The sequence below is a fragment of the Sciurus vulgaris genome, assembly GCF_902686455.1.
Source record: "Sciurus vulgaris genome assembly, chromosome: 14".
Classification (NCBI taxonomy): domain Eukaryota; kingdom Metazoa; phylum Chordata; class Mammalia; order Rodentia; family Sciuridae; genus Sciurus; species Sciurus vulgaris.
In genome coordinates this window covers 62,387,474-62,409,672 of record NC_136475.1, presented here as the reverse complement: position 1 = coordinate 62,409,672, position 22,199 = coordinate 62,387,474, and the positions used below count along the sequence as shown (strand labels likewise).

The window sequence follows — 22,199 nt, the reverse complement described above, 5'->3', positions numbered from 1 at the left end:
CTGTTATGATTTTCAGAGGAAGTTCCTGAAATACCTGTTAAGTATTTACAGTATTTGATTTGGTGATATGACCTACTATTGTGATTTAGTTCTTAAAGCCATAAGTCAGTCAATCATCTCACCTTTCTCACACATCCACAAGCATGCATTTTTTAAATTTGGTGTGTATTACGGGGGCAAAGAGTATTTTCCCAGCCTCAGGTTTAAACTTACCTACTCACATTATGACGTCTACATCCCCTTCTTGTAAAAAACAAAAAAGGTAGTAGCTAAAGAAGAATAACTGGTATAGTACCCCATTGTGTGACTACTACAGTGTATGTTTACATTTCCACATTGAGGTTTACTTAGATTGTTTATCATTTTTACTGCAGCAAACACTCTACTGGACATACTGGTGTGTGCATGCTAGTACACACGTACTGGTGTTTCTGTAGAGTGATATTTTCTAAAAGTAAAACTGGTGGCCCTTGGGTATACAGGTCTTCAAGTTATTACAAAAACATATTAAACGTGTAGATTTAGGGGCTGGGGAGATGGCTCAGTTGGTAAGAATGCTTGCCTCACAAGCACAAGGCCCTGGGTTCAATCCCCAGTATTGCAAAAAAAAAAAAAAAAAAAAAAAAAGTGTAGATTTACATGTCTACCAGAAAGTACTACATTCCTATTCCTCCATCCAGCCCCATTCTCAGTAATACTTGATATTGTCAGACTTTGAATTTGCCACATGATCATGCAATAGTATCTCCTACAACTTGGATTTCAGATTATATGTGAGAATATCTTTTTCTGTGTGTATTGGCCTTTTGAGTTTCCTCTTCTCAGAATTGAATTCTCATATCATTTGCCCTTGTTTCTTTGGGATTTCTTTCTATTTGTTTTTACTTTTATTTTTATACAGAGTGTTTTTTTTTTTTTCAATCTTTATGATTTTTGCTATTTTTCTTAAGAAATCATTTTTGCTGGGCATGGCCATGCACTCCATCCCAACAACTCAGGAGACTGAGGCAGAAGGATCTCAAGTTGAAGGCCAGCCTCAGCAATTTATTGAAGCCCTAAGCGACTGAGTGAGACCCTGTCTCAAAATAAATAATTTTTAAAAAGGACTGGGCATGTCGCTGAATGATTCAGTGCCCCTGGGTTCAATCCCCAATACCAAAAAAATAAAAAAGAAATCATTCTCATGTTCATACAGTCTTTAATCTTTTCATGCAGTAGTTTTTGTTTGTTTTTGGTTTACCCTTTCAGCTTTTAAAGGTATAGGCAGATAAGAGTGGTAGGGGATTTTTTTTAAATGTTTTTCTTATAAAATCAAAGTTTAATTCTTTGGTGTAAAATAGGCTCTTTGCTGTTCACAAATTCCTGAATTGCAAAAATTCTCTCCACTACTATTCTAATGAACCTTGGCTGCCAAAATCAGAAAATGCAAAGGCACTTGCTGCATCTGTAGAGAAAACATTGGCAACAGATAGTAACTGTTCCCAGTCTGTCAAATAGATTCATTCTTCAGTAGTTTCAAAGTTGTCTTACCATCTCCTAAATGTACATATTTATGTTTTTAATTCATCTTGAGTTTACTGCTACATATAATATGAACTAAGAAATCTTAATCTTTTTTCACACAACTACCTAATTGTGCCAGTGCCACACTGCCCCATAGAATGACCAATTTTCTAACTATATGTGGTCCACCCCTACTGTCTGTTCTGTCTTTTTGTCTAACCTTGTGCAAATATTAGACCGTATTTATTCAGCCTTATAAATGTTGGTTCCTGGGAGGGTACATTGTCTTATTTAAATCTAGTTCATTTTAATAAAAATGTAATAATCTGCACTCTGATTCTTAACAGTTTGCATCCATTTGGGGATCTAATATTGAAAATTCCTCCCCTCCCTGTGATTACTTGTGTGTTTCTCTTGTATATTTAATTTGAAACTGTAGTGTGGTACCACATCGCTCACTCATTCTAACCTACCACGACCACCCTTCTTCCCCTTCGTAACCGGAATGTAACTGTGCTATGTCAAGCTATGAGAAAGCCTAAGGCAAAAGGGAAATTCAGAGTTATAATTCTGCCTTTACTTAAAATTTGGATATTTATCATGATTTTTGCATTCATTCTGATATTTTAGAATGACGCATTAAAATACTTATTTTGGCTGGCACTGCATGCCTTGTAATCCCAGTTTCACAAGTTGGAGGCCAGTCTCAGCAACTTAAGGAGACCTAGACTCAAATTTTTTAAAAGGGCTGGGAATGTAGCTCTGTGACAGAGCGCCCCCCTGGGTTCAATCCTCAGTACTTTAAAAAAAAAAAAAAAAAAAAAAGTGACGTTTTTCTCCAAGGCAAGTGCTTCAATCTAGTTCTAGCTGGGAAGTATGAATTCCTGAGTTTTTGAAGTAACTGTGTGTAGACTGGTTTTTTCGATGCAAGGCAGATGTTGCTAAGATAGAACTGCTCCTTAGTCTACAAGCATCTTTTAACACAGAACAGTTTTTGTGGGGCAGCTTCGTGAAATGGAGGAAGGGTCAGGCTAATGCAACCTGAACTCTGGCATCAGGTATTTGCTTTGCTTCTGCAGGCAACGGGTATGTGTTTTTGGTGTTTTTTTTTTTTTTTTTTTTTTTTGGGGGGGGGGTGGTGCTGGGGATGGAAACCTAGGGCCTTGTGCTTACAAGGCAAGCACTCTACCGACTGAGCTATCTCCCCAGCCCCACGGGTATGTTTTAATACTTTGAAAACCTAAGACAGAAACAGAACAGGTTATAAAAGTTGTCTTTTATGTAAAAATGTAAATCTCCAAAATGTACTCTTGCACTTTTTTGTGTGGGTGTGTGTGTTCTGGGGATCAAACCCAGGGCCTTGTGCATGCAAGGCAAGCATTCTACCCAATTGAGCTATTTCCCCAGCCCTTTTTTTTCTTTTTTAAGGTACTCAGGATTGAACTCAGGGCCTTGTATGTGCTAGGCAAGCACCCTACCACTGAACTACATCACCAGCCCAGTTCAAAACGTTCTATTTTTTAACAAGACACTTTAATATCCTTGAAGTTGGGAAGCGTCTTAAATCGGTGGCATCTTTCCACTGTCATTGGCTAGGCAGTCACCATGGCACCTTGCACCAGCTTGGACGTACCTATTTATATTTCCATTCATAATGAGGTACACTGTTGGTTTAAATGTGATTTAAAATGTCTTTAAAATGGCACGCTGGTTTAGCATATAACAGATAACAGCATTCTAAAAACCTGTTACAATAAGTATAAAATAATCATAAGTTTTGATGATGCATTTTTTGTAGTTTAATTGGCAGCATTTTATAATATATATTTTCAATTGACACATTGTTGATTTGTGAGAGCTCCTTACATTTAGGAAATTAACCATTCTGTTAAATACAGCATGAATTATTTTCTTCAGCTTCCTCTTTGCCTTTCATGGGTTTGTTGGTATTGTTTTAATGAAGGGTTTTGAGGGATCGATGAGACCAAGAACAAAGGGCACCTATCAATACTGAGTTGATTGAATTCCTGAAAAACCAAACCACAAGCTCAACATCATAGATTTTTCCCCCCTAAATCTTGTATTGTGCTACTGTTTCTGTGCATTTTCTTACCCTAACCTTTTTCTGTTTGTGTTAGCATTTCTTACAGGCAGAATAAGGGCTTTCAACTCACTCTGATTGAAGAGGTAATGGAGGAAGGAAGGCTCAGATCTGGAGGGTACTGGATAGGTATCCTTGGTCAAAAATATTCCCTTTTGCTCTCCATATACCCTTTAAATCAAATAGGGTGGCATTTGTTTTGCTTTATTTAAAAAAAATTGAAGTAAAATTTATATTCAGTAAATTGCAAAGAACTTAGGTGTTAAATTTGATGAGTTTTGAGAGAAGTGTTTTAACATCAAAAAGTTTTAGAATTTTATCATTTTCTTTGACAGTTTCATCAACCTTCAGATGTATACACTGACAATGTTTTCACATTATGAGTAAGTAAATATTTTTCTTTTATGACTTTGACCTTTTTAATAAATATTTGCTCATAAATATTTAATACAACTGGTACTGCCAAATAAAAATCCTGTTAATATGTTGATTATATTGTTGTAGAGATGAATTTGAAGGCCACTGATATCTTAAGCAGAGGTGAGTTCCATCCAGGAACATGCTATATCTTTCTATTTATGCAGGTGTTTATAATGCCCCCAGTGTAGTTTTAGAGTTTCTTTCATGTGGTCTACATCTTAAATTTATTCCTTGCTGGGCTTGTTGACACATGCCTGTAATCCAATGACTTGGGAGGGCTGGGGCAGGAGGATCTCAGGTTGGAGACCTGCCTCAGCAGCTTATTGAGACCCTTAGTAACTTAGCAGGACCTTATCTTAAAATAAAAATAAAAAGGGTTGGAGATGTGGTTCAGTGGTAGAGTGCCCCTAGGTTCAATCTCCAGTGCAAAAAAAAATTTGATTCCCTATTTTGCATCTCTTATTTTTTTGTTATAATTAGCTATACATGACAGTAGATCTGCTTTATATTTCCTACTGCTGTAAAGCTACCTGTCCACCCCTCAGTATAGTTTATACCTTCTTAGTAGCCAACTGGCTTTCTTCACTTAAAAAAAAAAATCATTTCAATTTCTGTCATTTCCACCAGATGGCAGTCTTGAGCATGTCAATTTGTAAACCTGCTGAGACAAGGTGACAAGGCAGTGACTGGCCAACTTACCAAGAGCCCTGAAGTTCAAGGACAAAAAGGTTGTTTTTTGGTTTATTTGTTTTTTTTTTTTTTTTTTTTTTTGTAAACCCGAAAGAAAAATAAGCCCAACAGCACATAGTTATAATATTTATATTTGTATTAACTCAATCTTTTAGCTGATTAGTGGAGGCAAAGAAGAGCTTTTATCACCATGTCCTTCAAATTCATGTTTTTCCTGTTCGTGCAATAAACACCTGTGGCTTCTTGGTAGTACTTGTGGTTTTATTCCAGGGTCTCTCATGGGTAAAGGCCAGCTTTAATCTGTCATTATTGTTTCAATTCTCCTAAAAGCACCACTTATATCAGCAGTTACTGGATTTCTGAATGTATGTGTAAAAGCATCTTGTGACTTTTTTTTAACATTAGAACTTTGATTTTTTTAAAATTTTTATTTTAATTCATTATACCCATAGGGGGTACAACTGTTGTTTCTTCGGGACTCTATTTTTTACCATTCCTACATCTCTTCTGTAATGAGTTAGTGTTTATACTTAATGTGAACATGAACCTAACAACCCCTTTTAACGAAGCCCTTTTGGGCTTAGATTAGGTGATTTCCAAGACCTACATTGAGGAACGTGGGAAACAGTTAATCACTTTCAGGCCAGGCTTTGACTCAAGTATTTCTAATAGGTACTCTTCCAAGTGGCCAAAAAAATAGTACTTTGGGACAGCAGTACATTGCCTAGGCAACCCCTCTTCTTGTACCACTTATGATGATTCCATTTGTTAGTCAGTGTGCTTTTATAATCAGGGAGTGGTTAGTGACTGTACCCATGGAGTAACTAAGTACATTTCCTTTCTGAGAGATGATATTCCCATAGTGAGATAGAAAATATGGTAGGAAAAAGGGAATATAACATTTGGTTCTTGAACACAAAGGCATACCAAGGTTAATGCTTGCCTTTCCAAAGAAAAGTAAATAAGTCTTCCAGGAAATGATGTAGCAAACACTTTGAGAGATAATAGGTAGTCTCTTTTATCAAAAATCATAGAAAAGTTTCCTTTCATTTTTGGATCCCTGGTTAATTCTATTTTGTGACTATGTGAAATGTCAAACTTCTTTAGTGTATTTATTTAATCTGAGAGAGAATGTTGAAATAGATTTATTGGAATGTCAGCACTGACTCAGGCTAGCTTACAGTATACTGAAACATCTATAAGTAAAGACCAAATTGGAGTTGGTCAGAATTAGGTATTTTCCACATGTTTCAGAAGAGTTAGGGATAACTTCAATCATATAAATAGAATCATCACTGAAATTCTAGAAGGTTGACTGTGTAAAAGTATCTTTAAAGCCACAACTTTTTATTTTTTTTCATTTTTTATTTTTTCCCCCCAGTACTGGGAAGTGAACCCAGGGCCTTGTACATGCCAGATAAGCAGTTTACCACTGAGCTCTATTCCCAACCCTTATAAGATTTTCTTTGAAAAGGGAGGAACTCCTAATAATTCATGAATGTGTTTTGTTATATAGCTTGCATATACACATATATAAATGAATGTCTACATACATATGTATATACACATGTATAAATACACACTTGTGTATTTATTTTTAGAGCTTTTGGCTTTTTCAGAAATAGCCACACATGAATCTCAGGTTAAGGCAGAAGTTCCATATAGTATAATGGCATGCTGTTCCATATAGTATAATGGCATTTTACACTAGTAAAATGTCTTTCACCATCAGAAACATATCCATCAATGCCAGTTGCTTTAACATTAGAAAAAATAGGCTAGTGTAAACTACCTTTTCCTGACTGATTTCACATCAAACAGCACACATACAGCTGCTTGTCCATTTGAGAGAAAAGATTAGTCAATAAAGCAAACACTGAATGATTTGTAGTTTTATATCTTCAAAAGTTTTAATAGTAGCTCTGAAGATTGGTCATTTGTGTGTTCCTCAAAGATAGGGTAATAAATTTTATTGTTGGATAGATCTTTAAGTATATACTTATGGAATCTCAAAGTTGGAAAGAACCTGAGTGCCTTATGTCCTGCAGCAACCTCTGTTCTGACCTGGCCTGAGTTTCTTCAAGCTGTGGTTAGATCTGCCTGAATTAGTTGCAGGTTGTTCCTTCATCTCCTTGCCTTTTTAACTCTTGGAGCTAGACAGTAGCCACAGCTCTCGTGCCGATTCCCAGCATCCCTTTCCTATCCCTGTCATCTCATTCATTATATATCATGACGGCACCTGTGCTTACCATCTAGGACATTTTTCTACAAGTGTGCTTTCATTTTCTTGATATTTCTTACTTTCTTTATTTCTTAAAAGTGTATGACCCCACAGAATACTCATGGGTAGTGGAATTGTCTCATTTTATCTAATTAATACTCTTTTTTTTCTATGCAATACCACCATATCATACTAGCTTTCTGACAAGCACATGATATTACTTTCAGTCCTTTGAGCTTAATTACATTTTTTTTTGTTTGTTTACTTGTTTGTTTTGTTTGTTTTTGTTTTTCTTGGAGTGGGGATTGCTGGCAATAGAACCCAGGGTCTGGCACATGGTAAGCACATGGTCTACCAAAAGCTACACCCATGGCCTTGGTTTCTTTGTGTTGTTTTTGTTGTTTTAGGTGCATCTCCCTTCTTGTACTGCATCTATATTGTACTTCAGGAAAAAGTCATTTGAAAAATAACCCTGATGCATTAAAAGAAAATCACAGCTGCCACTTGGTCTGCAACTTGAAGGTCAAATGCAGCAGTGAGGTTGTGCAGGATAGAGCAGTGCCTCATGCAAGAGGATGTCATTTGCATCAGAGACATGGGGACTTACATGTAGCAGCAACTTGAATAACTGCAACAAATATCCAATAAGGGGTACTGTGCTAGCATGCAGAGGAAGTGAGCTGCATGTGGGCAAATCCTAAAGGAGCAGCTTTGGCTTTTTAGCCTTGAGTTCAGACTTGGAAGAGCCAGTGACTCACTCAGAATGCCCTTTTAACTCTTGTTTTCTAGACTTCCTCAGTTACCAGGGCTTGAAAAACAGCAAGTGGGAAAGAGGGTAGAAAGGAAAGATGCCCCAGATATATAAAGGGCATTTGTAAATGTCTGCTGATATATGTAGTGTATGTAATGTATATAGAGAGTATAATTATACATATTTATGCTGTACTTCAATTAAAATTTAAAGAATGAACTTTGGCTGGTACAGTAACCCTCAGGTATGTTTGTTTATATAGTTTCTTCATAGTTCAGTAGAACACATGCAAATAGCTGAGTGGATATGATGGGCATGCTCTGGAGATATAAGATACAATGTATGTCGTACAGAAAAAAAAATCACTGTGTGCAAGCACCTTTGAGAGCTAGGCAGTAGGTTAGAGTTAGTTAACCTGCTACAACAGTCCATCAAACTTGATTTGGTTCAAAGTTTATTTCTTGGTCATGTGTGGTCCAGGCTGGGTGTTCAGGTCCATGGCTTTTATTTTCCATGTGGTTTCTCAGCTCTGAGCTTTGTCTATCTTGTGGCTTTTGTCATGTGTATCTGACCAGCAGAAGAGGGAGGAGAGAAAGAAGAGACATCCCGGCTTCTTAAAACTTCAACTTGAGGATGGCACACGTTGTTTCTGTTCACACTTCATTGATGAGAACTAGCCACGTGGCCACACTTGATGGAAATGTGAGGTGTGAGGCTGAGGAATTGCCCTCCCCAGCTGGGTGTGCCCATTACAGTTCACTTCCATGGTAGATGAGGAACATGCTTTTGAGGACGACTGGCTATTTCTGCCACAGGCAGCCATTTTTTTCTTTTATTGTCCTGACTCTTGAAATATAACCAATTGTTTGAGAAATATATCCTTTAGTAAAAGAAACAATTAGGAAACACTTCTTTAAGACCCAAAGAGCTAAGTTTTAAAAATTTTTAGTTATACATTATAGTTATGTGTAACACTGAGGTTCATTTTGACATAATCATACAGGCATGGAATGTAATTTGATCCAGTTCAGTCCCCTGTTCCCCCCTTTCTCTCCTCCCTCCCCTGTTCCCTTTACTCTTTTCTACAGGTCTTTCTTCTATTTATTTAGAAGTTTTTTTTTTTTTTTTAATTCTTGCTTTATAGATACATATAAAAGGGAATTCACTGTACATATATGAATATACATAAGATAGTTTGGTCAATTTCATTCCACCCTTTCTCTCTTCCCACCCTTCCTTTCTTCCTTCCTATCCTCCTCAACAGGTAACCATTCTTCAGAGCAGTAAAAACAGATTTCACTATTGGGGGCGATACATACTCACTAAGGCACTGTGGACAGAGAAAACTAGTAACAATTTAAGCACAGCTTCAAACATGAGAACACCCCAGCCAGAATTACTGAAATTAACAAAACTGAGTAGGGTGTGGTGGTGCACACCTATAATTCCAGCAGCCTGCCGGAGGCTGAGGCAAGAGGATCACAAGTTCAAGGCCAGCTTCAGCAATTTAGTAAGGCCCTAAGCATCTTAGACCCTGTTTCGAAAAAAGGTGTGTCGGGGGGGCAGGGGTCACGACTGGGAATGTGGCTCAATGGTAAAGTGCCTTTGTGTTCAATCACTAGTACCCACGCCACTCAAAATATATAATGTTCACAAAAAAGACTAATATAAGCATACAAGTATGTTCAGAGTAGCACTGTTCATAATAGCCCAGGTACCCATCAGTAGCAGAATGGTGTCAAAAGACAAAATTGCAACAAATTTAGTTCTAGATCTTAACTGGCTTCTAGAATCAAGCAAGACTTCATTCCATAAAACAGAATTCGTGCTCTTATAAGCTGAGCCCAGGACAATAATAGACAAAGAAGGGCAGAAGAAAGTAGAAAACAATAAAAACAGGTTGGTTGCTTTAAAGTTACTATTCCTTGAAAGGACTAAAGCAGAAAGAAATTCATTATCATGCCCACTGAACTTGTCCTCTGGGAATTTGGTTATTATCGCTCTCCTGTTTTCTCAGAAAATCAGGTAAACAATTTGGTTTTGACTTGGTATCACGGAACTTAGCACAAGTGACTCTATTTTGGTTTGGTTTGTTGGGCCTAGTGCAGTTCAGTCCAAACCACAACGTAAACTGTGGTGTAATCATTGAATGCAATGCTACTCAGCAATAAAAATGAAAGAGCTGTCATTAATTACAATAGTGTGGCAAATCTCAAAATGTGCGGAATAAAAGAAGTTGTACAAGGAATATATACCATATGGTCATGATTACATGAAGTTTTAGAAGAGGCACAACTAATTCATGGTGGAAAATAGCACAGTAGATAGCTCAGTGGGGCAGGGTCTTTGGAGTTGTTTGACTAGGAAAGAGCAGAGGGAACTTTCTGGGAAGATGGGCGTGTTTTTTCTTTTTCCCCCCTCTGTATAGAGGATTGAACCCAGGTCTATTTACGTCTGAGCTACATTCCTAGCCCTTTTCATTTTTTGAGACAGAGTCTCACTATGTTGCTTAGGACCTCACTGAGTTGCTGAGACTGGCCTTGAATGTGTGATCCTCTCACCTCAGCCTCCTGAGGGGCTGGGATTACAGGTGTGCACCACAGCACTGGGCTATGTTCTGTATCATAATAAGAGGATTACATAGGTGTATGCATGTGCCAAAATGTTGCACATGTTCACTTAAAACGCGTATTTCGTTGTATAGAAATTTTACCTCAAAAAATAAAATTTATAAACAAATATTCAAATTTAATGATAGGCTTGCTAAAGTATTTAGGGGAAAGTACACTATTATAATTCACAGTTTATATGCATAAAAAACAAAGATGATTGATACACAGAAGATTGCATAGGCAATCGTGATACAATAAATATAGTAAATGTTAAGAGACTTCAGAACTATCTAAGATAGAGAAACGGGGATTGGATTTATTATCCCTTATTGCAATTAGAAAACCTGTAAGTATGCAAAACAAAGGTTTGTGTGAGAGGAAACCACCTGAAAGCAGTAAGCAGAACAACTTAAGACACAAGTCTAGGAGTAGTTTGTATTCCCACCAGCCAGAGCAAAATGACCCCAGTATACAAAGGGTATTAGGAAGAATCCTTTGAAGAGTTAAATGTACCAGACTAAATGTACCTCTGCACTCAATCTACAAATCTTTATAAATCAAACTGATTGTTAATATAAATGAATGCATTTATAGATAAATGAAATCCTAATGAAAATTCTGGCAGCGTTTTTTTTGTAGAAGTTGTCAAACTGATTTTAAAATGTATATAGAAATGCTCAAGTAGCCAAAACTTTTTGATAAAGGCAGATTAAATTGAAGGATCTCTGCTACTAGATTGTAAGAATGACTATAAAATTAAAGTAATTAAGAAAATGTGGTTTTGCTATCAGACTCTCAATATCAATGGCACATAATAAAGAGTCTAGAATAGACCCACCCATATATAGTCACTTGAGTTTTAACAAAGGGGACAGGAGAATTCAATGAAGGAAAAGAAAAAATACTTTAAACAAATAGTTCTGGAATAATATATAGCCATATGCAACCATAACAACCACAACAAAAACAGGCTTCATCCCATTTATTTATTTATTTATTTAGGTACTGGGATTGAACCCAGGAGCACTCTATTACTGAACCATAGCCCAGCACTTTATTTTATTTTTATTTTGAGACAGGGTCTCACTAAGTTGCGTAGGGCCTCACTTAATTGTTGAGGCTGTCCTTGAACTTGTGATCATCCTACCTCGGGCTCTCAAGTCCCTGGGACTATAGGCATGCACCTGCCTGGCTTGAACCCCTTTATTTCCTACCACACAAGAATTAACTAGAATTACAAACTAAACATTAAGTGCTAAAACTAAAATTTTATATATTTTTTACTTGTTCTAATTAGTTATACATTACAGTAGAATGCATTTTGACATCATACGTAAATGGAATATAACTTCTCATTTCTCTGGTTATACATGATGTAGAGTTACACAGGTCATGTAATCATATATGCACATAGGGTAATAATGTGCAATTCATTCTGCTATCATTCCTATCCCCATGCCCCCTCCCCTCTCTTCATTCCCCTCTGTCTAGTCCAAAATACTTCTGTTCTCCCCCACCCCTTATTGTGAATTAGCGTCTACATATCAGAAAACATTCTGCCTTTGGTTCTCTGGGATTAGCTTATTTCGCATAGCATAACGTTCTCCAGTTCCATCCATTTACAGACAAATGCCATAATTTCATTTTTCTTCAAGGCTAAGTAATATTCCATTGTGTGTGTGTGTGTGTGTGTGTGTGTGTGTGTATACACCACAGTTTCTTTACTCATTCATCTATTGAAGGGCACCTAGGTTGGTTCCATAGTTTAGCTACTGTGAATTGAATTGCTGTAAACGTTGATGTGGCTGTGTCACTACAGTATGCTGATTTTAAGTCCTTTGGGTATAAACCTAGGAGTGTGATGTCTGGATCAAATGGCGGTTCCATTTCAAGTTTTCTTAGGAATCTTCATACTGCTTTCCATTAAAACTCAAATTTCTGTGGCGATTATCAAGAATACAAGCAACAATAGGTGTTGGAAAGGATGTGGGGAAAAAGGTACACTCTTACATTGCTGGTGGGGCTGCAAATTAGTGCAGCCACTCTGGAAAGCAGTGTGGAGATTCCTTAGAAAACTTGGAATGGACCCACCATTTGACCCAGCTATCCCACTCCTCGGCCTATACCCAAAGGACTTAAAATCAGCATACTACAGAGATACAGCCGCATCAATGTTCATAGCTGCTCAATTCACAATAGCCAGATTGTGGAACTAACCTAGATGTCCTTCAATTGATGAATGGATAAAGAAACTGTGATATATACACACACACACACACAATGAAATAATACTCAGCTATAAAGAATAATAAAATTATGGCATTTGCAGGCAAATGGATGAAATTGGAGAATATCATGCTAAGTGAGATAAGCCAATCTCAAAAACCAAAGGATGAATGATTTCGCTGATAAGTAGATGATGACACATAATGGGGGGGGTGGGGAGGCAAGAATGGAGGAAGGAGGGACTGTATAGAGGGAAAAGAGGGGTGGGAGCAGTGGGGGGGAGGAAAAAAAAAACAGAATAAATTAAACATTATTACCCTATGTAAATGTATGATTACGCAAGTGATATGCTGTCACTCCATGTACAAACAGAAGCGACATGTATCCCATTTGTTTACAATAAAAATAAATAAAAAAAAAAACCTCAAATTTCTGGATAAGAACATTGGAGGAAATGTTCATGACCGTGGATAAGCTAATACTCAGAAAAGACACAGAAAGCATAAGAGTAAGCAAGCAGCATAAAAGGAAATATTGATGAATAGGCAAATAGAAACTTCTACTCTTTAAGAGATACTGTTTGTGTCACTTATCTTCTCTGATAGGCTGGGGATGTGTGCACCCTGCTTTTGGGGTGTGTGTATCTTTGCTTTGCAGTTCTATAATAAATCTCTGCTTGCGCCTTGCTTTTGATGTGTTCTGAAATTCTTTTCAGCAGTATTAAGTTGAGAACCCACCCAGGTGGAGTTGAGATCCTGCTGTATTTACTCTTGGAGAGACTTCCTTGGATCCCTGTCTGGTGACATTTTGTCTAAAATACTAATTGTTCAATAGAGTCGAATGCTGGGTGTGGTGGTGCACGCCTATAATCCTAGCTGCTCAGGAGGCTGAGGCAGGAGGATCATGAGTTCAAAGCCAGCCTCAGCAATTTAACAAGGCCCTAAGCAACTCAGTGAGACCCTGTCTCTAAATAAAATATAAAAAAGGGGGCTGGAAATGTGGCCAGTGGTTAAGCCACCCTGGATTCAATCCCTGTTACTAAAAATGAATAGAGTTGGAAATTCACAAGAGATCTTTTATTTTTCTGGTTCTGGGCCTGAGATAAGACAAAGGAAAAAAAGATGATAACCTATATTTAAGTTCTGTTTCTAATTTCTGAAATGGTATAATTTTATAAGAAGTTAAAAATCGTGGAGGTTTTGTTATTTGTTTTTGTTGTTGTTAATTGATCATGAATTCTAGCAGTACTTTCAAAAATTAACTGTCAGCAAGATGTTTCACTGCCTCCTTAAACTGTCAAATGGATTTTGTACTAGGACTGATGCCAAGGTCTAGTAATGCTTAAATTCTGGAGCAACTTAAAGGAACTTTTAAAATGCATATATAAGTAGGATCCAACAGTCTGGCAATGACTGACCACTTTTAGTAGTCTACAAAGTACTGACTTAAGAACAAAGATTTTGTTTTATCAATGTAATCTTGTGTTTTCTGCTGATTTTGTTATGCTTTTAATTGTTTAAAAGAGAATTCTTATAAGTTAAGATTTATTCAGATCTTCATTGGTTCTAGTCTCTTTTATTGTAGTTTGTATTTCTAGTTACATGAACTAGTATTTTTATAATGATGTTATATCCACTTCACCTTTTGAATAAAGCCCTTCCTGCTTATTTAATTTAAATTTAAAAGGGAGCTAAACCGCGGCCATGACAGGCTGCATTTAGGGCATGAAAGATTTCAGGCCTAGATAGCTGATTCCAGGAAGGCTACTAGATTAGGACTGGCCTTTGGCAAACAACCAATCGGGAGCTAACAAGCCAATGCCTAACATTCCAAACCATATATGTCAATATGTTAAGACCTGGGTACCCTAAGCCAATGGAAACATGCCAAACTTCACATGTTGGAAGATCAGCCAACTGTGTACTTTGCTTTGTTCAAATTTCCCACTCTACTGTGGAGCTCATAAAAATCCCACTGAATCGAGACTCGGGACCCTCAGCCAGTACCTGCTGTCAGTGAACGCTGTGAGTCCCAGCTCGAGCTTGCAATAAAGACCCTTTTGCTTTTGCATCGGAGACGGCTCCCTGGTGGTCTTTGGGGATTCGCAATTGGGCACAACAAAATTAATTAATTTGTTTATTTATTTTGGGTACCCGGGATTGAACTCAGTGGCACTTGGCCACTGAGCCACATCCCCAACCCTGTTTTGTATTTTATTTAGAGACAAGGTCTCACAGAGTTGCTTAGCACCTCACTTTTGCTGAGGCTGGCTTTGAACTCTAAAGCCTCCTGCCTCAGCCTCCTGAGCTGCTGGGATTATAGGCATGGGCCACCATATCCCACTTTTGCTTATTTTAAAAGGACCTGTTTTTCTTCTCCCTCTCCCCCTCCCTAACCTGGGACAAGTAACAAGATTACCTTTTCCCATCCTACACCTAGTTATCTCTCGTTGAGCGGACACTCACCACTGGAAGATGTCATTGAGAAGACAAAGTGACTATCTCCCAAATTAACAAGTGAATTTCAACACACCATTTGGATGCACCTGAGGAACACCGCCCCCCTTCCAGGGCACACCTGGAATGCAGCCCTGAAGAGCTTCTTTAAGAGCCCTCTGCTCTCCCTTAAAGGCAGAATCACAGCCTCCAGGACCTGGGTGCCTTGTGTGTCTCCTTTGCAAGCAAAGCAGTAAACTTTTTCCTTTTTCTCAAAACTATGTTCTCCTTATTAAATTGATATGACCTGGCATTGGGAACAAGGACTGAGCTTTTGGTCACATTTTTATTGATAAAAATGCTCTAAAACCTTAAAAAATCTGACAGTCTTGAGTATGATGCTATAAGCCATGATTGTTTTAACATTGTAAGGTAACTCAATTGTCTTATAAGATTGTGAGTTCTCTAGTAGTAATACATTCTACATTGTTGGTAGTCATTTAAATATATATAATGTGAGCCCTGTTTCTGTAGTTAACAAGTGGTATTTCTGCCTTGTTCCTCCTTCATCCTCTATCTCAAGATGAAGTTAAAAGATTTTAATATCTGTTTTCATTGTGTTGTGACTTAGTTTACAAAGTACATTTCAGTATATATGTATGTTCTTAATTGATGGAATGACATTAATTTTTCTTCAAAGTTTTTACAGATCTGTAACGTGTAACTAAATTCTAAAGATGCTTTCTATTCATTTGGTGATTAACCTTGATTTACAAAAGGCCTCTAGCTGACAGATACTCTCCAATTGTGCAAAAGGACCGGATGCAGCCCTCAACGAATTCAGAGAAGCCTTTATTCATTCGCAGACTCCGGCACCATGAGGGCTCATTTTCTGGATGCGAAAATGGCCATCAGTTACAGAGGGGATTTTGGTTTTATAGGGTAGGACTAATCAGCCATGGGGGAAGGTCAAGGTTTAGGGCTCATTGTTATCAGGAAAAGATCTGCTGAGAGGTTAATCCTTGGCTAGTTTCCCCTCCCTCCTCCCAAACCACACCTCTCTCCATTATTTTGGGGGGACTATCTTGCAGGAATATTATTTTCCATAACCCTTCAATAAGCATCTGACCTCTTGTATTCGGAGTTCTGTACAGGAATATATAATGATGGACTGCCAGTCAGCCAGATGACAGGGAAGCCCCAGTTCCCTCAAGATTGAGAGCATAAACAGGGGCAATTTGAAACAGACTGAATTTGGGGGCTACCTCCCCCTCAAATTGGGAACAAATTTCTCCTGTACAGAAAGGAAGTTGAAGCCTAGGACTCCCCACCCTGACAGGTGCTAAAGACAATGGGAGATGACCCATTCCCCAGACTTCCACAGAGGCTAACTAAGTCTGCACATGTACATTTCCTGCCTTTGACTCCCTGCCCTGCCACTGTCCCTTCTCCTCTGCCTCCTCTCCTTTAAAAGTACTGCTCAAGTTCAGGAGTTTGGGGGATGGAACCTTTGAAACAAATTTCTTCCATTATCCTTTAAACCAGTTCCACACCCCAGCACCCCCCACCCCAACAACTACTGAGAATCAAACCTAGGGATATTCTACCACTGAGCCACATCCCCAGTCATTTTTATATTTTATTTTGAGACAGGGTCTTACAAAGTTGCTTAGGACCTTGCCAAGTTGCTGAGGATGGCTTTCAACTTGTGCTCCCCCTGCCTCAGCCTCTCAAGTTTCTGGAATTATAGAAATGTGTAACTGCACTTGACATCAAAGTTGGTTTTGAATAAAACCTATTTTCCTTAACCAAAAAAAAAAAAAAAAGATACTATTAAGAAAATAGAAAGGTAAGCCTTATGCAAAACATAATCTGATAAAGGGCTTATTTATAATAAACGCTTATTATGGCTCAATAACAAAAAAAGTATAAATGGGTGAAATATTGAATGGGCATTTCACTAAGCAAATGGAAAATAAACACTAATATTTGAAGTTATCAAGGAAATGCAAAACATAATACTGCTAATTAGAATGACTAAAGTTACATAGACTGGCATTGCTCATGCCCAAACCCTTCATAAGACAATTTGGTAGTTTCTTATAAACATTATATTAACATTATGACTCAGCAGTTCCACCCCTCAGTAATTGCCTAAAAGAAATAAAAGCATATCCATGCAAAAACTTGTGAACCTGTATTTTGTGTACATTAATGTTGACAAAAAATATTATGTTCATGGGTTCATGGATGTTTATAAGATCTTTATCTGTAATTAGTCTAAAATTAGAAATACTCCCAAAGTCTTAGAATTGATGGATGGGTAAACCTCATCCATACACTGAATGATATTTAGCAATAAAAAGGAACAACTACTATTACCAGGTGGCACAGATTCCACCTATGGTAGAAAGGAGATAAGCCATACTGCACCCTGCTCCAGAAATATTTGGAGTCAAATTGTAGAAAAATCGGTTTTATTCAAAGCCAATTCTAAAGGAAGATGGGACAAACTACATTGTTTCAGAAGTTTCATCTCTGAAAAGCTCCAGGTCTAGGAAAGCCTTTTAAAGGGAAAAGGAATGCATTAAGATGAAAGACAGAATTTCACAAGTTTTGAACAGGTTTTTCTTTTAAGTCATTGTGTCCCAAAGAAGGTTGATAGGTTTTTGCTCCTTCTAAGTCCTTGGACTTCTGGAGCCAACATCTGTATCTTCCTAGTTTCAATGGAGAGGGTACACCTAAATTCAGTCTGCTTCACTCTTAATGGAATATTCAACAGTATGGGTGAATCTCAGAAGTGTTGTGCTAAATCAAAGAAGATGGACACAAAGACTGCATGAAGGATCATGGAAAATAATATTCTTATAAGACAGCTGTAAGAACCCAGAAACGACTCTGGACCTGGGAACTCACATAAGAGAGTTTATTAAGCAAACAGGCAGAGTGTCTCCCTGCAGGGTAAGAGAGAAGTGAGAGGAAAAGAGAGAGAGAGCACGCAAGAGAGCGAAAAGCCAGGAGGAGAGAGCATGAAAGCGAGGAGGAGAGAGAGACAGAATGGCGGGGGAGCTATTATTAAGCAGTCAAATTTCGCAGGCTAATGGGATCAATAATGGAGAAGGATACCTGCAAGCTGACTGATGAACCAATAGCTAGCTAGGATGTTCACAGACTGACAAGTTAGGTTGTAAGTTGGGAGGTGGGGAAATGACTACAGCGTAAAGGGTGGGGGAGCAGCTTTATATTATATTTTCCCGTTTTTGTTTTTATAAGAAGATCTTTTGTTCTCCAGTTCTCTCCCTTCTTATCTCTCCTTTCTACCTATGTGACTAGGCCTGGTTTTACAGGTGAAATGTAAAAAGTAAGAAGTGGATGGGGCAGGGGAGAGCCAAAGTGATTCAGCCAGGCAAGGGCCCAGGGGGCATTAATTAGCAGCTCCTGGCTTGCAGTCCTTGATAAGGGCAGGGAAATTTGATAATCAATGGGCTCCGGAGATCCTTCTCCCAGGGGCAGTCCCCAACTTCCAGACTTCCAGAGGCAGGTGGCTTTCATGGACTTCATTTCCTCAATTTGACTGATCCCCTATTTCTACACTAACTGCCTGTCCCCAATTCTGGCTTCATTCCCCCCTCTAGTTTTAGGAACTCCTTGCTGCTGTAAGGAAAGGGGGTTGATAACCAATCTGGCTTCTTCAAGCTGGAAGTGGGCAGCATGGGGCAAGCAGTTTGGAGTTCCCTTTTAGAGATTGGGTCAATCGAGGGGTCCATGGTAGAAGTCTAGTTGGGGAAGAGCAGGTTATAAAGGCATCTGGGGGTAAGGAATAAAAAGACTAATGTCTTTTCTATGAGAGAAAAATAAAAAGACATGAGTACTGAAATGAGGTTAGTACAAGATAAATGTTGAAGAATCTGGAACATGTCAATGAATATCATGAAGATGACAGAAGTCAATAATCCCTCACCAGGAGGTGGAAGAACTGAGAAATTGTTCCCATAACAAGGCTTAACAAAGGCTGGAGAGGACAAGGCCTTAATTTGGGAACTTTAACATTGTCCAGGTTATCAGGAATGTAAATACAACATTTAACTCTTAATGTCATTGATGTCCCCAGAAAACATAGTTAAGCTACTTTATTGGTATAACCTGTGTTTAGTAGAGATCTCTATATTTCTGTTACTAGCAAACATAGATTAAGCCTACCTGTGTCTGTAGGCCTTAAACAGACTAAAAACTTCTGACTCTGTCAGTTTCTCTTGATAGTTATCAGGCACATTTGCCTAAGAATCTCTCTTTTGTAGCTTCCAGTCTTTAGTCTAGTGAGCTAACACAAGTGTACATTTTAAGTTACATTTAACTATTGTTTCTTTTAAATGCCAAAGAATGGCTATATTTTGGTTTTAACTGTCTTGTTAGGTGTCTAAGATCAAGCTGGTCAAATTGACCTGTTCCTGTCTTGTTGAAGAGTCAGCTGAGTATCCACAGGGGTCACTCATGGGGAACTTGAGAGCAGCTTCTTAGCTCCTTAGTGTCATTCGTTAGGCAGGGTCTCCTCGATGAGGTGGCTTCCCTTGGAAGCATCAGGGATGTCTCCCTTTTCCAATGACTCTCCTCTGCAGCAGGTGCACTGATTGGCTTTTTATCCTCTAGTAGTCTCATCAATCTCCCTGCTCAGGAGGTCGTGTGACCCAGAGTTGCAAAGCTCCTTAGAGAAGTCCTCTTGTTCCCTGGGTTCAGGCTGACTTTGAGGGCAAGATACTGGTTTTTCTTGGCCTCTATATTTAATTTCAATCTCTAAGTTTGATCTTAACCTTCTAGCAAGCCAGTCTCACCAGTCATAAAGTAAGAGTACTGGACTTTAACTTCAATGTCTATAACTTTACAATTATTTACCCTTTTATTTAACTAGAGTATGTATTAGTACTGGAATTTTTCATTATATACTATCTGTTCTGTAGGTGATGGTTTATTATCACAAGTTACCTAGGTTCTTGAAGCAGTTCCTGTGTAAAACAGATAACAGTTTTACAAAATGAAATTAGCAAGAGTAAAAATATATTCAGCTTGTATAATAGTTATCTTGAATTTTTGGCTGAACTCTACATTATATCCCATTTGAGATCACAGTAGTTTTACAACAAGAACCAAACTTTTGAATATAACTTTAAAGAAGCTGGAGTCTGGCTTATTTTGGAGCCACTCTAACATGCAGCGAGGTGGGAGGGGAGGCAGAGCCTTATCTCAGGTAAGGCATGGCTGTTTACATTATTTATTTATTTATTTATTTATTTGCTGTGCTGGGGATCAAACCCAGGGCCTTGTGCTTGCAAGGCAAGCATTCTACCAACTGAGCTATCTCCCCAGCCCCTGCTTCTTTCTTAAATGTCATTTTAAGAAGTTTACATATATTGATTCCTGAGTCTATATGAACATTAGTTAACACAATTTAACATTATATCTAAAACATGAATTAAAGAAAGGCTGAGAGAGCTTTTAACTTTTGTGTGGCAAAGTGGCAAAATGGATTCATGTTTCATGATATTAACCTTTAAACAAATCAGGCTCTCACTAACAATTAGAAATACATTTAGGCGGGTCTCCTCGGGGCCTGGCATCATGGCGGTGGTTGCGGTCACCACTCCCGGTGGAGCTCTGCTGCGGGCAGGGCACGGTCATCGTGGAGCACTGGTGGAAGGTGCCCCTGGCCGGGGAGGGCCGGAAACCTCGTCTGCACCGGCGACACCGCGTCTATAAGCTGGTGGAGGACACGAAACACCGGCCAAAGGAAAACCTGGAGCTCATCCTCACGCAGTCTGTAGAGGAACTTGGAGTCCGGGGTGAACTGGTTTCAGTGAAGAAGTCTTTGGGTCGCAACCGTCTCCTTCCTCAGGGACTGGCTGTGTATGCATCCCCTGAAAACAAAAAGCTGTTTGAAGAAGAGAAATTGCTAAGACAACAAGGAAAATTAGAGAGGATCCAGACCAAGGCAGGTGAGGCGACAGTGAAATTTCTGAGAAACTGTCACTTGGAGGTAGGAATGAAGAACAATGTCAAATGGGAGCTGAATTCTGAAATAGTTGCCCGCCACTTCCTCAAGAATCTTGGTGTCGTGGTTGCCCCTCATGCATTGAAGCTACCAGAGGAGCCTATCACACGTTGGGGCGAGTACTGGTGTGAGGTGACGGTAAATGGGCTTGACACCGTGAGAGTTCCTATGTCTGTGGTGAACTTTGAAAAGCCCAAGACCAAAAGATATAAGTACTGGTTAGCCCAACAAGCTGCCAAGAGCATGGCCTCCACCAATTCCCAGACAGTCTGAACCTACTTTCCCTACAAGATTGAAAAGCAGAATCAGTAGCAGTGGAGCAAAAATGAACCAGTACCCTGATCATATTCCCATATCTGACCAAATACGGAATTTTAGAGAACATGTAGACACATCGGACTGAACTACATATACATGTTGAATTCTCCAATTTGCCAGCTCCATCTTGGACAGTCATCACATCCAGTTCTATCAGGGCACTTTTGCTGGAGAAGTACCAGGCTTTTGATTTGATAATCTGGATACCAGTGGACTGAAACAGACCAGATTCTATTTAGTCTCTTCATCCATTGGAGTTGATTGGAACAAATGGAAGAGTCATTGTCTTTAGTACTTGATTCACTGTCATCATCCAACCGAATATTTGTATCTCAAGCAGAAATAAAATGTGTGTTCTTGCTAGATATGGTGGGACACACCTGTAAACCCAGCGAACTGGGTTCAGTTCCTAGGATTACACACAATAAAAGAGGTGCGTCCTTTTTTTTAAAAACGGGACTTGAGTAGACTGGGAATAAGACATCCAGGTGAAATGTGTTCTTGAGCACTGAAGTTTGCTGCCAAAAAGAAGAGAATACATCAGATTGCTCCATCCCACAGTTGCTCTGAGCAAATTACTCTGAATAAGCTGATTATGTCTTTGATTTTAAAGCTTACTGTCACTAAATCAATGTGAATAATCACAGTTGATTCTATAAGGAGATCTGAATAAGGCCTACAGGTGATTGATGGGAAAAAAATGAAGCTAAGATGAAAAAAGCTTAAGAAAGGAATGTATATATTATTTCTTGGATGAGCTCCGGGAATTTGGAAGTTATTTTTTGAACCGTCTCCTGAAATTCTTGACCTAGGTTAAGATAAGGAGCTCATTTGGTCATACTAGAATAGATGTCTTGATGGGAGTTGAAGGAAGTAGAT

The 22,199-nt window shown here is 38.6% G+C and overlaps 2 protein-coding genes across 2 annotated transcripts in view; both read left to right on the top strand.

The window, feature by feature from the left end:
- The window catches only part of PPM1B (protein phosphatase, Mg2+/Mn2+ dependent 1B), an 84,586-nt gene extending 79,493 nt beyond the window's left edge, over positions 1 to 5,093 (top strand). The window contains exons 6-8 of the mRNA XM_079109771.1: positions 3,940 to 3,987; positions 4,109 to 4,144; positions 4,652 to 5,093. Coding sequence (XP_078965897.1) covers positions 3,940 to 3,987 — 48 coding nt within the window. The 3' untranslated portion in view covers positions 4,109 to 4,144; positions 4,652 to 5,093. The remainder of the gene's footprint in view (positions 1 to 3,939; positions 3,988 to 4,108; positions 4,145 to 4,651) is intronic.
- Positions 4,111 to 21,877, top strand: LOC306643689 (large ribosomal subunit protein bL9m-like; the record flags this gene model as incomplete). Its single annotated transcript, XM_079109927.1, has 2 exons — positions 4,111 to 4,144; positions 20,536 to 21,877. 2 exons carry the CDS (start codon positions 4,111 to 4,113, stop codon positions 21,273 to 21,275), a joined length of 774 nt encoding a protein of 257 aa, XP_078966053.1. The 3' UTR covers positions 21,276 to 21,877.
- Between the last annotated feature and the right edge of the window lie 322 nt (positions 21,878 to 22,199).